The sequence below is a fragment of the Coregonus lavaretus genome (assembly GCF_964263955.1).
Source record: "Coregonus lavaretus genome assembly, contig: HAP1_SCAFFOLD_5884, whole genome shotgun sequence".
Taxonomy (NCBI): domain Eukaryota; kingdom Metazoa; phylum Chordata; class Actinopteri; order Salmoniformes; family Salmonidae; genus Coregonus; species Coregonus lavaretus.
Window position 1 is genome coordinate 5,001 of NW_028159497.1, and position 16,449 is coordinate 21,449.

At 46.4% G+C, this 16,449-nt stretch overlaps 1 protein-coding gene across 1 annotated transcript in view; it reads right to left on the reverse strand.

Annotated features, from left to right (window-relative positions):
- Window positions 1-16,297, reverse strand: part of LOC311122791 (CST complex subunit CTC1-like) — a gene marked incomplete at its 3' end in the record, with an annotated part of 21,289 nt that extends 4,992 nt beyond the window's left edge. Inside the window, exons 1-2 of the mRNA XM_084197108.1 lie at window positions 16,094-16,297; window positions 15,812-15,972 (exon numbers count right to left, since the gene is read on the reverse strand). Coding sequence (XP_084053234.1) covers window positions 15,812-15,972; window positions 16,094-16,135 — 203 coding nt within the window. The remainder of the gene's footprint in view (window positions 1-15,811; window positions 15,973-16,093) is intronic.
- Between the last annotated feature and the right edge of the window lie 152 nt (window positions 16,298-16,449).

Below are 16,449 nucleotides of genomic sequence, written 5' to 3' on the forward strand. Positions count from 1 at the left end.
TAGGAGTAGTGTTGATGGTTTCTAAACCCTCCCAAATGACAGGAGGTTAAGGTTAGGAGTAGTGTTGATGGTTTCTAAACCCTCCCAATGACAGGAGGTTAAGGTTAGGAGTAGTGTTGATGGTTTCTAAACCCTCCCCATGACAGGAGGTTAGGAGTAGTGTTGATGGTTTCTAAACCCTCCCAATGACAGGAGGTTAAGGTTAGGAGTAGTGTTGATGGTTTCTAAACCCTCCCAATGACAGGAGGTTAAGGTTAGGAGTAGTGTTGATGGTTTCTAAACCCTCCCAATGACAGGAGGTTAAGGTTAGGAGTAGTGTTGATGGTAAGGTTAGGAGTAGTGTTGATGGTAAGGTTAGGAGTAGTGTTGATGGTAAGGTTTGGAGTAGTGTTGATGGTAAGGTTAGGAGTAGTGTTGATGGTAAGGTTAGGAGTAGTGTTGATGGTAAGGTTAGGAGTAGTGTTGATGGTAAGGTTAGGAGTAGTGTTGATGGTAAGGTTAGGAGTAGTGTTGATGGTAAGGTTTGGAGTAGTGTTGATGGTAAGGTTAGGAGTAGTGTTGATGGTAAGGTTAGGAGTAGTGTTGATGGTAAGGTTAGGAGTAGTGTTGATGGTAAGGTTTGGAGTAGTGTTGATGGTAAGGTTAGGAGGAGTGTTGATGGTAAGGTTAGGAGTAGTGTTGATGGTAAGGTTAGGAGTAGTGTTGATGGTAAGGTTAGGAGTAGTGTTGATGGTAAGGTTAGGAGTAGTGTTGATGGTAAGGTTTGGAGTAGTGTTGATGGTAAGGTTAGGAGTAGTGTTGATGGTTTCTAAACCCTCCCAATGACAGGAGGTTAAGGTTAGGAGTAGTGTTGATGGTTTCTAAACCCTCCCAATAACAGGAGGTTAAGGTTAGGAGTAGTGTTGATGGTTTCTAAACCCTCCCAATGACAGGAGGTTAAGGTTAGGAGTAGTGTTGATGGTAAGGTTAGGAGTAGTGTTGATGGTAAGGTTAGGAGTAGTGTTGATGGTAAGGTTTGGAGTAGTGTTGATGGTAAGGTTAGGAGTAGTGTTGATGGTAAGGTTAGGAGTAGTGTTGATGGTAAGGTTTGGAGTAGTGTTGATGGTAAGGTTAGGAGTAGTGTTGATGGTAAGGTTTGGAGTAGTGTTGATGGTAAGGTTAGGAGTAGTGTTGATGGTAAGTACCACGCACCATTCCTATGAAACTCCCCTCATGATAATTTCAGGGCTGTTCAGACTGTTGGGACTTCTAAAGCTGGCCTCAAGGCTCATCCATCGGCTGGCCTACCATTATGGCCTTTCTTCTAGACTTTGATTGTTGCCTTCATGATTTGGTTAGGTAAAGTATGTACAGTACCAGTCAAAAGTTTGGACACACCTACTCATTCAAGGGTTTTTCTTTATTTTTACTATTTTCTACATTGTAGAATAATAATGAAGACATCAAAACTATGAAATAACACATATGGAATCATGTAGTAACCAAAAAAAGTGTTAAACAAATCAAAATATATTTTATATTTGAGATTCTTCAAATAGCCACCCTTTGCCTTGATGACAGCTTTGCACACACTTGGCATTCTCTCAACCAGCTTCATGAGGTAGTCACCTGGAATGCATTTCAACTAACAGGTGTGCCTTCTTAGATGTTAATTTGTGGAATTTCTTTCCTTCTTAAATGAGTTTCAGCCAATCAGTTGTGTTGTGACAAGGTAGGGTGGGTATACAGAAGATTTGGTAAAATACCAAGTCCATATTATGGCAAGAACAGCTCAAATAAGCAAAGAGAAACGACAGTCCATCTTTACTTTAAGACATGAAGGTCAGTCAACCCGGAACATTTCAAGAACTTTGAAAGTTTCTTCAAGTGCAGTCGCAAAAACCATCAAGCGATATGATGAAACTGTCTCTCATGAGGACCGCCACAGGAATGGAAGACCCAGAGTTACCTCTACTGCAGAGGATAAGTTCATTAGAGTTACCTGCCTCAGAAAATGCAGCCCAAATAAATGCTTCACAGAGTTCAAGTAACAGACACATCTCAACATCAACTGTTCAGAGGAGACTGGGTGAATCAGGCCTTCATGGTCAAATTGCTGCAAAGAAACCACTACTAAAGGACACCAATAAGAAGAAGAGACTTGCTTGGGCCAAGAAACACGAGCAATGGACATTAGACCGGTAGAAATCTGTCCTTTGGTCTGATGAGTCCAAATTTGAGATTTTTGGTTCCAACCGCTGTCTTTGTGAGTTGCAGAGTAGGTGAATGGATGATCTCTGCATGTGTGGTTCCCACCGTGAAGCATGGAGGAGGAGGTGTGGGGGTGCTTTGCTGGTGACACTGTCAGTGATTTATTTAGAATTCAAGGCACACTTACCCAGCATGGTGTCATGACTCTCCCTGGGTGAGGATCGAAGGTCTCATATCAGCTTGGTAAACGGCCGACAACAACCAGACCCTCTTACCCACAGGGGGCGCTGTGCCGGTCTTGACACCATAATACTGCCATACATTAGAGAGGAGGAGAATCTCTCTCTGGTCCTCCAGTATAGGGAAAGGAATGTCATGTTTCAGAGACCAAAAACTTCAACATCCAACAATGAACATTGGGACAATATATTTCAACATCCAAACGTTGGGAATGATGAGAAATGGAATATGGAAAATGTATATTTTGTGATGTCATTATAAATGGTATAAAGGTGTTATAAGGAAAACATTGTGACTTGAAGAGCTTTTACACTGTGGATATCAGGCTTACATGCTCTATGATGAATAGAAAATATCAAGGAGGAAGACAATGTTTTCGTGAAGATAGGAATGGGATTTTAGCTTTCTAACAAGATCATAGTGATAATAATACTTTTGCCTCGTAACTAGCCACGCCCGAGGGAGCTCAGAGAGCGTGTCAGTATGACGGAAACGCCCCTCTTTACCAGAGTGCATAAAATATTGAGATAAGAATTATCAGATCAGACTAGATGGACCTCAGGCTGCAGCTTTTGTCCATATTGGTCCCGACCCTGAAAATCAACACGAGGTGAAGACGACAAAGTTGCCTCCACTAACAATCAACGTTACGGCTGAGTAGCTGTTCTAAGTACTGTATCTAAGAAGGTGAATTTAAGTGGGACCATCCTGTTACTCTCTTCAAGCCATCGTCTACTACACTGCTCTCATCACCCCACAGGGGATCATCGCCACGGCTGATTAGCCGTCCTCAGAAGACCACTTCCAGAACGAGTGAAAGTAAACAGACGACTAAGAAGAAGGACATTGTGACCTCTTTTGGACATTCTGAGCCTTACATCTAAAAGGCCCAATCGACCCTTCCCTCGAAGTCCTGAAGACCTGGGTCCAACAGAGACGACGAAGACAAACACGTAAATACATGCATTACTTCTTACTGTAAGGGATCGGGGGTTGGCAGGGTCTAGACAGAGTCTGACACTTCCCCGATCTACAGAGAGGGGGAGATCTGGTTTACCTGAGTTCTGAGCACACCTGTCAGTAATTAGTGTAGGATATAAGGTGTGCTCAGAAGCTCAGTCGGTGCGAGGTATTGTTCCATTGTGACTTGCTAAGCGTTTTGTTCCGAGAGAGAGAGAGAGTTTGTTGTTTTTGATTACCCGTGTATCCGACCTGTGCCTTGTTGTTTGACTCCCCGAATTGCTTAATCCTCTGCTTGTCTACCCCAGTGATTACCGTCCTCTGATCCTGTGCCTGTGCCCTCGACTACGACTAAGCCCGCTCCATTGGTACCTCTGCCTGTCTATGCCTGGCCCGGTTTTGACCACAGCCCGCCCGACCACGATTAAGCTATTCCCTTGTCTGTACTCTAATAAAGCATCGCTATTCTGCGATTGGATCTTACCACTCTGTCCGAGTATTCATTACAGAATACCTCGCCAATACCATGGATCCAGCGGAATTACAGAGGCGATGGGAGATACAGGAGAAACGGATGGATGAACTCCTACAGCTACTCAACGCTGGTGCAGCTGAAGGCACCACCCCGAGCACGGTCAGTCATGTCATGCACCTCCGATTTCTCTACCTACAAGGTACGACGGGGAACCTGGCAAATGTCAGGGGTTTCTACTCCAGACGTCCCTGTATATGTCGTATAATCGTACTATGTTTTCCGATGACCGTAGCAGGGTGGATTTCTTGATTTCTCTGCTAACGGGAAGAGCACTGGATTGGGCTACTGCGCTTTGGGCAGCTGAGGTCCCCGAGTTGAATGCGGAAGTTCAGTTCAAGAGACTGTTTCAAGAGGTGTTCGACCACCCAGTATCTGGGCGTAGTGTGGGAGACCAACTATGCGAACTTCAGCAGGGCCGTCACACAGTAGCCGACTACGCTTTAGAGTTCCGTACTATAGCAGCCGGTAGCGGATGGAGCGAGACTGCTTTGCTCACAGTTTTCCGAAGAGGGCTGCGCAAAGACGTACAGACTGAGTTGGCTTGTCGAGGAGATATCACTGCGCTACATGAGTTTATCAAAATAGCCATCTCTATTGATAATCTTATAGTGCAACACAAGGCATCCACAGTCCGGGAGTCCTCGATCACTGGTCCTATGCAATCGACAGAGCGGAGGAGAGAATCTGAGGAGGAACCTATGCAACTGGGACGGTCACCTCTACAAGGTTCGGTGAGACAACAACGTCGGCAAGACGGACTATGCCTGTATTGTGGTCAGTCGGGTCATTTCGTTCGTCAATGTCCGGTACGACCTAACCGTACACCAGGATATCGCCTCGGAACTGCCAAACCGGTGAGTGAGAATCAAGTTTTGAACATTACATCGAAACAAATGTATGTGCCAGTTACCTTATCTGTCGGAGAGAAAGTGCGCAGGTTGGAAGGACTTATTGATTCCGGAGCGGCTGCCAGCTTTCTGGATATGGGTCTTGCGGAGGAGTTGGGAGTTCAACTTATCCCAATTCAACCTCCCCTGCGAGTCAACGCGCTAGACGGTGAGCCCATGGGCACTGGGTTCATTACGCACCGTACAGAGGTAATCAAGTTACAAGTGGGCTCCATACACCAGGAGAACATCTTTTTTTTCGTCATCTCCGCTCCACGGGAGCCACTAGTTCTCGGCCACCCCTGGCTCATCCTCCATGATCCGGTCATCTCCTGGAAATCTGGCGATATCACAGCTTGGAGTGAGGTATGTAGGGCAGAGTGCCTCAATTTACCGTGCAAAACGTCTACTGTGGAGGATGCGCAGGGTGCGGTGTCTACTGTGGTCCCTACAGAATACCAGGATTACGCGCAGGTGTTCTCCAAGGAGAGGGCTACCGTGTTACCACCTCATCGGGCCTGGGACTGCGGGATTGATCTGCTATCCGGAGCTACACCTCCTCGTGGAAGAATCTACCCGTTGTCACAGCCGGAACGAGAAGTGATGAGCCAGTATATTGATGAGGCGCTACAGCAAGGGGCCATTCGCCCATCGACGTCTCCCGCCGCATCCAGTTTTTTCTTTGTGAAGAAAAAGGATGGCGGACTGCGTCCTTGTATAGACTATCGAGGGTTGAACGATATTACCATCAAAAATCGTTACCCTCTTCCTTTGATTCCAGCAGCCCTTGAACAGGTGGGACAGGCCTCCATGTAGCATCCACCACTCTCGACGGGTCTGACCTAGAGTATGTGGACAACTACAAATACCTAGGTGTCTGGTTAGACTGTAAACTCAACTTCCAGACTCACATAAAGAATCTCCAATCCAAAGTTAAATCTAGAATCGGCTTCCTATTTCGCAACAAAGCCTCCTTCACTCATGCTGCCAAACATGCCCTCGAAAAACTGACTATCCTACCGATCCTTGACTTCGGCGAGGTCATTTTACAAAATAGCCTCCAACACTCTACTCAGCAAATTGGATGTAGTCTATCACAGTGCCATCCGTTTTGTCTCCAAAGCCCCATACACTACCCACCACTGTGACCTGTACGCTCTTGTTGGCTGGTCATCACTACATGTTCGTCGTCAAACCCACTGGCTCCAGGCCATCTATAAATCACTGCTAGGCAAATCCCCGCCTTATCTTAGCTCATTGGTCACCATAGCAGCACCCACCCGTAGTCTGCGCTCCAGCAGGTATATCTCACTGGTCATTCCCAAAGCCAACACCTCCTTTGGCCGCCATTCCTTCCAGTTCTCTGCTGCCAATGACTGGAACGAATTGCAAAAATCTCTGAAGCTGGAGACTCTTATCTCCCTCAATAACTTTAAGCATCAGTTGTCAGAGCACCTTACCGATCACTGCACCTGTATACAGCCCATCTGAAATTAGCCCACCCAACTACCTCATCCCTATATTGTTATTTATTTTGCTCTTTTGCACCCCAGTATCTCTATTTGCACATAATCTCTTGCACATCTAGCATTCCAGTGTTAATACTATTGTAATTATTTTGCACTATAGCCTATTTATTGCCTTACCTCCATAACTTGCTACATTTGCACACACTGTATATATATATTTTCTGTTGTATTTTTGACTTTATGTTTTTTACCCCATATGTAACTCTGTGTTGTTTTTATTGCACTGCTTTGCTTTATCTTGGCCAGGTCGCAGTTGTAAATGAGAACTTGTTCTCAACTGGCTTACCTGGTTAAATAAAGGTGGAGGAAAAAAAAAAAAAAAAAAAAAAAAATGTGTACAGTAAACTGGACCTCAGGAGTGCGTACAATCTGGTGCGTATTAGAGAGGGGGATGAATGGAAGACCGCCTTCATCACACATCGAGGACACTACGAATACTGTGTCATGCCCTATGGACTTACCAACGCACCCTCAGTATTCCAGGCGTTCATGAATGACATTTTCAGGGACATGATTGATCGATTTGTTATAGTGTACATTGATGACATCCTAATATATTCTAACTCTCTGAGTGAACATGTGTCCCATGTACGACAGGTTCTGGATCGGCTCCTACAACATTCTCTGTTCGTGAAGGCAGAAAAGAGTGAATTCCATGTCACGACCATTTCCTTCCTTGGGGCCATACTCACTCCCGACGGGGTAAAACTGGATGAATCCAAGGTGCAAGCGGTACAAGAATAGCCTCAACCCCAGACGGTGAAAGAGCTCCAGAGGTTCTTAGGTTTTGCCAATTACTATAGACGGTACATGCGTAATTTCAGCACAATCGCAGCGCCCCTGTCGGCGATGACCAGCTACAAGGGTCGCGGTCTGAACTGGACGGGGGCAGTGCGTGCGTTTGAGACGTTGAAACAACGCTTCACCACCGCTCCTATTCTATGTCAGCCGGACCCTACCTTACCGTTTATCGTGGAAGTGGACGCTTCGGAGGTTGGAGTTGGAGCCGTGTTATCCCAACGCCAAGGTGAGCCGCCTAAATCACGACCCTGTGCTTTCTTTTCAAGGAAACTGAATTCTGCCGAGCAGAACTATGACGTGGGTAATCGGGAATTACTGGCGGTGAAGTTAGCACTGGAGGAGTGGAGACATTGGTTGGAGGGAGCAGAGCATCCGTTCCAAGTGCTCACGGACCACCGCAACCTGGAGTATCTTCACAGTGCCAAACGACTGAACTCCCGACAGGCAAGGTGGTCTTTATTCTTCAACCGTTTCCGATTCACTGTCTCTTATATCCCCGGGTCCAAGAATGCTAAGGCGGACGCGCTTTCCCGACGGTTCGAGCGCACGGAAAGACCCGTGGAGCCAACTCCTCAACGACCATGGTCGCACATTGCTATGGACTTTGTTACCGACCTACCAGAATCAGAGGGCCATACTGTAATTCTCGTGGTCATCGATCGTTTCTCCAAGATGTGCCGGTTAGTACCCATGACCCGTTTGCCTAACGCCACTCAGATGGCTGAGACCATGTTTACCCAGGTGTTCCGGCAGTTTGGTGTCCCGGAGGATATTGTTTCCGACCGGGGACCCCAGTTTGTATCCCGGGTATGGAAGGCCTTCTGCGAACGCTTGGGCATCTCGGTTAGCCTAACCTCCGGATATCATCCCCAGGTCAATGGGCAGACAGAACGGCTCAACCAGGAAATTGGGAAATATCTACGGCAACAATGTTCGCGGCAGCCGCAAGAGTGGAGTCGATTCCTTCCTTGGGTAGAGTATGCTCAGAACTCACTCATTCACACCTCCCTACGTCTAACGCCCTTCCAGTGTGTTCTAGGGTATCAACCTCCCCTGTTTCCGTGGGATACCGCATCAGGGATGGTACCGGCGGTGGACGAGTGGTTCCGTCGGAGTGCGCAGGTCTGGGAGACGGCCCATCAACATCTCAGCCAAGCCTCACAACAACAAAAGACCTACGCCGACCGACGCCGGAGACCTACTCCCACTTATCAACCCGGGCAACGAGTGTGGCTGTCTACCTGAGACCTGCGGTTCCGACGGAGCTGCAAGAAGCTCCAACCCAGGTACATTGGTCCTTTCAAAATTCAGAGACGTATTAACCCTGTCACCTACCGTCTGTTACTCCCTCGACACTACAGGATAAACCCTACGTTCCACGTCTCCCTGTTGAAACCTGTCCATTATAGCCCGATGTATCCACCAATCGCTCAACAACCTACTACACCACCTTTGGAGGATGAACAGGACACCACCTATACAGTCCACGAGATACTGGAGTCAAGACGGAGACGAGGGGGCATCGAATATCTCGTGGACTGGGAGGGATATGGACCTGAGGAACGGTCCTGGGTTCCGGCTAAGGACATACTGGATCCCGCTCTCAAGGCCACTTTCCACGCTGAACACCCAGATCATCCCGGACCCCGACCCAGAGGAAGACCACCCGGTAGAGGTAGAAGGCCGTCAGGAGCCGGCCCTGGGGAGGGGGATACTGTAAGGGATCGTGGGTTGGCTGGGTCTAGACAGAGTCTGACACTTCCCCGATCTACTGAGAGGGGGAGTCATCAGACTCGATCTGGTTCACCTGAGTTCTGAGCACACCTGTCAGTAATTAGTGTAGGATTTAAGGTGTGCTCAGAAGTTCAGTCGGTGCGAGGTATTGTTCCATTGTGACTTGCTAAGCGTTTTGTTCCGAGAGAGAGAGAGAGTTTGTTGTTTTTGATTACCCGTGTATCCGACCTGTGCCTTGTTGTTTGACTCCCCGAATTGCTTAATCCTCTGCTTGTCTACCCCAGTGATTACCGTCCTCTGATCCTGTGCCTGTGCCCTCGACTACGACTAAGCCCGCTCCATTGGTACCTCTGCCTGTCTATGCCTGGCCCGGTTTTGACCACAGCCCGCCCGACCACGATTAAGCTATTTCCTTGTCTGTACTCTAATAAAGCATCGCTATTCTGCGATTGGATCTTACCACTCTGTCCGAGTATTCATTACACTTACCAAACGGCCGTCAGTTCTGGCAAATTATAAGGATTACTATGAGTATAGATCCATGTGTTTTCTCTCGCTCTCTTTCTCTCTTTAAATCGCCATCTTTTGCAACAAATGTTATATTGTGTTAGTCCGCTAGGGACCCGTTTTCATTGTATTAAGTTTCTAATCCCTACCTATACCATGTATGTGTTTGTATCTTGTGTTATCATTTTTAATTAGTTAGTAAATAAATAATTAAATCAATTTGTGTGGTACGGAATGATCAGTAAGACCCGGGTTCATGCAGACTTAAAGACCCTACGACTTTCAGAATGAGACTGATATGAGGTACATTATTAATAAATGACTGTAAAATGATAAGAGATATCTAGATATCTTTAGAGTTAATTCAGGAAACGGTAACTCGTTAAACAACTTTTCCCGTGTTGCCCCAAATTCCTAATGAGTTAATTGTTACATGATTAATTTAATCTAGTAACAAACATAGTAGGTAATTATTCGATAAATAATAGTCATCACAATAATGAAAGGCACGTCACGACACCCACTGTGAAGCATGGAGGAGGAGGTGTGATGGTGCTACACTTAACCAGCATGGCTACCACAGCATTCTGCAGCGATTCGCCATCCTATCTGGTTTGGGCTTAGTGGGACTATCATTTGTTTTCTACAGGACAATGACCCAACACACCTCCAGAATGTGTAAGGGCTATTTGACCAAGAAGGAGAGTGATGAAGTGCTACATCAGATGACCTGGCCTCCACAATCACCTGATCTCAACCCAATTGGGATGAATTTGACCGCAGAGTGTAGGAAAAGCAGCCAACAAGTGCTCAGCATATGTGGGAACTCCTTCAAGACTGTTGGAAAAACATTCCAGGTGAAGCTGGTTGAGAGAATGACAAGAGTGTGCAAAGCTGTCATCAAGGCAAAGGGTGGCTACTTTGATCTCAAATATATAATATATTTTGATTTGTTTAACACTTTTTGGGTTACTACATGATTCCATATGTGTTACTTCATAGTTTTGATGTCTTCACTATTATTCTACAATGTAGAAAATAGTAAAAATAAAGAAAAACCCTTGAATGAGAAGGTGTGTCCAAACTTTTGACTGTATGTATGTATGTATATACAGTGAGGGAAAAAAGTATTTGATCCCCTGCTGATTTTTTACGTTTACCCACTGACAAAGAAATGATCAGTCTATAATTTTAATGGTAGGTTTATTTGAACAGTGAGAGACAGAATAACAACCAAAAGATCCAGAAAAACGCATGTCAAAAATGTTATGAATTGATTTGCATTTTAATGAGGGAAATAAGTATTTGACCACTCTGCAAAACATGACTTAGTACTTGGTGGCAAAACCCTTGTTGGCAATCAGAGGTCAGACGTTTCTTGTAGTTGGCCACCAGGTTTGCACACATCTCAGGAGAGATTTTGTCCCACTCCTCTTTGCAGATCTTCTCCAAGTCATTAAGGTTTCGAGGCTGACGTTTGGCAACTCGAACCTTCAGCTCCCTCCACAGATTTTCTATGGGATTAAGGTCTGGAGACTGGCTAGGCCACTCCAGGACCTTAATATGCTTCTTCACGAGCCACTCCTTTGTTGCGTTGGCCGTGTGTTTTGGGTCATTGTCATTCTGGAATACCCATCCACGACCCATTTTCAATGCCCTGGTTGAGGGAAGGAGGTTCTCACCAAAGATTTGACGGTACATGGCCCTGTCCATTGTTCCTTTGATGCGGTGAAATTGTCCTGTCCCCTTAGCAGAAAAACACCCCCAAAGCATAATGTTTCCACCTCCATGTTTGACGGTGGGGATGGTGTTCTTGGGGTCATAGGCAGCATTCCTCCTCCTCCAAACACGGCGAGTTGAGTTGATGCCAAAGAGCTCGATATTGGTCTCATCTGACCACAACACTTTCACCCAGTTCTCCTCTGAATCATTCAGATGTTCATTGGCAAACTTCAGACGGGCATGTATGTGCTTTCTTGAGCAGGAGGACCTTGCGGGCGCTGCAGGATTTCAGTCCTTCATTGCGTAGTGTGTTACCAATTGTTTTCTTGGTGACTATGGTCCCAGCTGCCTTGAGATCATTGACAAGATCCTCCCGTGTAGTTCTGGGCTGATTCCTCACCGTTCTCATGATCATTGCAACTCCACGAGGTGAGATCTTGCATGGAGCCCCAGGCCGAGGAAGATTGACAGTTGTTTTGTGTTTCTTCCATTTGCGAATAATTGCACCAACTGTTGTCACCTTCTCACCAAGCTGCTTGGCGATGGTCTTGTAGCCCATTCCAGCCTTGTGTAGGTCTACAATCTTGTCCCTGACATCCTTGGAGAGCTCTTTGGTCTCGGCCATGGTGGAGAGTTTGGAATCTGATTGACTGATTGCTTCTGTGGACAGGTGTCTTTTATACAGGTAACAAACTGAGATTAGGAGCACTCCCTTTAAGAGTGTGCTCCTAATCTCAGCTCGTTACCTGTATAAAAGATACCTGGGAGCCAGACATCTTTCTGATTGAGAGGGGGTCAAATACTTATTTCCCTCATTAAAATGCAAATCAATTTATAACATTTTTGACATGCGTTTTTCTGGATTTTTTTGTTGTTATTCTGTCTCTCACTGTTCAAATAAACCTACCATTAAAATTATAGACTGATCATTTCTTTGTCAGTGGGCAAACATACAAAATCAGCAGGGGATCAAATACTTTTTTCCCCTCACTGTATGTATGTATATGTATATACAGTGAGGGAAAAAAGTATTTGATCCCCTGCTGATTTTGTACGTTTGCCCACTGATTTTTTTCTCTCATTTTGTCTGTCATAGTTGACGTGTACCTATGATGAAAATTACAGGCCTCTCTCATCTTTTTAAGTGGGAGAACTTGGACCATTGGTGGCTGACTAAATACTTTTTTCCCCCACTGTAAATATATAGTATTATTCTTTTTACTATTTCTCTAATATCTTTATATTTTAGAATATTCTCAGCACCTAAAAAGCGCTTTATTACATCGTATATAAAAAGCGTTTTACGAATGTAATCCATTCTTATTGTTATTAGTGTTGATGGTTTCTAAACCTCCTGGGACTGAATGTATCAAGCTTCTACTACTCACATATACCCAGATTGATCAGTCTGTATGTATCAAGCATATCAGAGTAGAGTAGGTGTGCTGATCTAGGATGAGCTTTGCCTTTTAGATCATAATCATTATGAATAAGATGACAGGACTCTACTCTGAGATGTTTTATGAATGTGGGCCCAGAAATGAACCCAAGCCAGACACAGCAACCCAGACACCCTACTACTGCCTTAGACCCTAAACTAGAGGTCTCCAACCCTACTACTGCCTTAGACAGACCCTAAACTAGAGGTCTCCAACCCTACTACTGCCTTAGACCCTAAACTAGAGGTCTCCAACCCTACTACTGCCTTAGACCCTAAACTAGAGGTCTCCAACCCTACTACTGCCTTAGACCCTAAACTAGAGGTCTCCAACCCTACTACTGCCTTAGACAGACCCTAAACTAGAGGTCTCCAACCCTACTGCTGCCTTAGACCCTAAACTAGAGGTCTCCAACCCTACTACTGCCTTAGACCCTAAACTAGAGGTCTCCAACCCTACTACTGCCTTAGACCCTAAACTAGAGGTCTCCAACCCTACTACTGCCTTAGACAGACCCTAAACTAGAGGTCTCCAACCCTACTGCTGCCTTAGACCCTAAACTAGAGGTCTCCAACCCTACTGCTGCCTTAAACAGACCCTAGACTAGAGGTCTCCAACCCTACTACTGCCTTAGACAGACCCTAAACTAGAGGTCTCCAACCCTACTGCTGCCTTAGACAGACCCTAAACTAGAGGTCTCCAACCCTACTACTGCCTTAGACAGACCCTAAACTAGAGGTCTCCAACCCTACTGCTGCCTTAGACAGACCCTAAACTAGAGGTCTCCAACCCTACTGCTGCCTTAGACAGACCCTAAACTAGAGGTCTCCAACCCTACTGCTGCCTTAGACAGACCCTAAACTAGAGGTCTCCAACCCTACTGCTGCCTTAGACCCTAAACTAGAGGTCTCCAACCCTACTGCTGCCTTAGACCCTAAACTAGAGGTCTCCAACCCTACTACTGCCTTAGACCCTAAACTAGAGGTCTCCAACCCTACTACTGCCTTAGACCCTAAACTAGAGGTCTCCAACCCTACTGCTGCCTTAGACAGACCCTAGACTAGAGGTCTCCAACCCTACTACTGCCTTAGACCCTAAACTAGAGGTCTCCAACCCTACTACTGCCTTAGACAGACACTAAACTAGAGGTCTCCAACCCTACTACTGCCTTAGACAGACACTAAACTAGAGGTCTCCAACCCTACTACTGCCTTAGACAGACCCTAAACTAGAGGTCTCCAACCCTACTGCTGCCTTAGACAGACCCTAAACTAGAGGTCTCCAACCCTACTCCTGCCTTAGACAGACCCTAAACTAGAGGTCTCCAACCCTACTGCTGCCTTAGACCCTAAACTAGAGGTCTCCAACCCTACTACCGCCTTAGACCCTAAACTAGAGGTCTCCAACCCTACTACTGCCTTAGACCCTAAACTAGAGGTCTCCAACCCTACTACCGCCTTAGACCCTAAACTAGAAGTCTCCAACCCTACTGCTGCCTTAGACCCTAAACTAGAGGTCTCCAACCCTACTGCTGCCTTAGACAGACCCTAGACTAGAGGTCTCCAACCCTACTACTGCCTTAGACCCTAAACTAGAGGTCTCCAACCCTACTACTGCCTTAGACAGACACTAAACTAGAGGTCTCCAACCCTACTACTGCCTTAGACAGACCCTAAACTAGAGGTCTCCAACCCTACTACTGCCTTAGACAGACCCTAAACTAGAGGTCTCCAACCCTACTACTGCCTTAGACCCTAAACTAGAGGTCTCCAACCCTACTACTGCCTTAGACAGACCCTAAACTAGAGGTCTCCAACCCTACTACTGCCTTAGACCCTAAACTAGAGGTCTCCAACCCTACTACCGCCTTAAACCCTAAACTAGAGGTCTCCAACCCTACTACTGCCTTAGACCCTAAACTAGAGGTCTCCAACCCTACTGCTGCCTTAGACAGACCCTAAACTAGAGGTCTCCAACCCTACTACTGCCTTAGACCCTAAACTAGAGGTCTCCAACCCTACTACTGCCTTAGACCCTAAACTAGAGGTCTCCAACCCTACTACTGCCTTAGACAGACCCTAAACTAGAGGTCTCCAACCCTACTGCTGCCTTAGACCCTAAACTAGAGGTCTCCAACCCTACTACTGCCTTAGACAGACCCTAAACTAGAGGTCTCCAACCCTACTGCTGCCTTAGACCCTAAACTAGAGGTCTCCAACCCTACTACTGCCTTAGACCCTAAACTAGAGGTCTCCAACCCTACTACCGCCTTAGACCCTAAACTAGAGGTCTCCAACCCTACTGCTGCCTTAGACAGACCCTAAACTAGAGGTCTCCAACCCTACTGCTGCCTTAGACCCTAAACTAGAGGTCTCCAACCCTACTACTGCCTTAGACCCTAAACTAGAGGTCACCAACCCTACTACTGCCTTAGACCCTAAACTAGAGGTCTCCAACCCTACTACTGCCTTAGACAGACCCTAAACTAGAGGTCTCCAACCCTACTACTGCCTTAGACCCTAAACTAGAGGTCACCAACCCTACTACTGCCTTAGACCCTAAACTAGAGGTCTCCAACCCTACTACTGCCTTAGACAGACCCTAAACTAGAGTTCTCCAACCCTACTGCTGCCTTAGACAGACCCTAAACTAAAAGGTCTCCAAACCTACTACTGCCTTAGACAGACCCTAAACTAAAAGGTCTCCGACCCTACTACTGCCTTAGACAGACCCTAAACTAGAGGTCTCCAACCCTACTACTGCCTTAGACAGACCCTAAACTAGAGGTCTCCAACCCTACTGCTGCCTTAGACCCTAAACTAGAGGTCTCCAACCCTACTACTGCCTTAGACCCTAAACTAGAGGTCTCCAACCCTACTACTGCCTTAGACCCTAAACTAGAGGTCTCCAACCCTACTGCTGCCTTAGACAGACCCTAAACTAGAGGTCTCCAACCCTACTACTGCCTTAGACAGACCCTAAACTACAGGTCTCCAACCCTACTACTGCCTTAGACAGACCCTAAACTACAGGTCTCCAACCCTACTGCTGCCTTAGACAGACCCTAAACTAAAGGTCTCCAACCAGCTCTGATCCTGGAGACAAACAGAGTAAGCAGGCTTTAGTTCCTGCCCAGCCCAACACTAACACACTAATCAACTGGATCATCAATACCCCTTGGTTAGCGTAATCAGTTGTGCTAGTGCAAGGCTAGAACTAAAACGTGCACACCTTCGCCAGAGCCGGTAAACAACATCAACCGGTCACCTGTAACTGAGCGGCAGAGACCGGGTGCCCACCGCCCGTTCCACTCTCCATACCACCGCTAGCGAGAGCTGTTCCGGGGAAACACTACCGGTGGTTGGACCGAGAACCGGGTACAGATTGTCCCTCACGAACACGAATAGCTCCCGCAGCCACTCCCGTTCCTACAAGGGAGATATGAAGGAAAGATGTGGTGGAAGAGTAAAAATACATTATTTTGTTTGAATGTAGCTAGTAAGCTACTGTAACTAACTAAAAAACGAAAGCAGACGCAACGTAACTTACCACTTCACTCCTCTCGCTGAAGTTAGCCATAAAGGATTCCATTCTAGGTTCGTGTCGTTGATGCTGTTCTGAATCGCTTCATATCTTCACCTTAGCTACAAGACAAGTAACGTTACTAGTTGTCAATCAGCTAGTAATAAACTATCACAGACTCCCAACAAAAACCTTAAAATGATCTGAATAACAATAACAGTTGATCTAATGGAGTCCCCCACTAAATTCACAATGACACGAAATCTGCCGCCCAGCAACCAGCGCTCCGGTAGGCGGAGTTCCCTCTTTGGGACCAAATCAGGGCTGAATCGAACGCACGCTGGCCAATCAGACACGAGTCTCCGCCCATCTCAACACTAGGG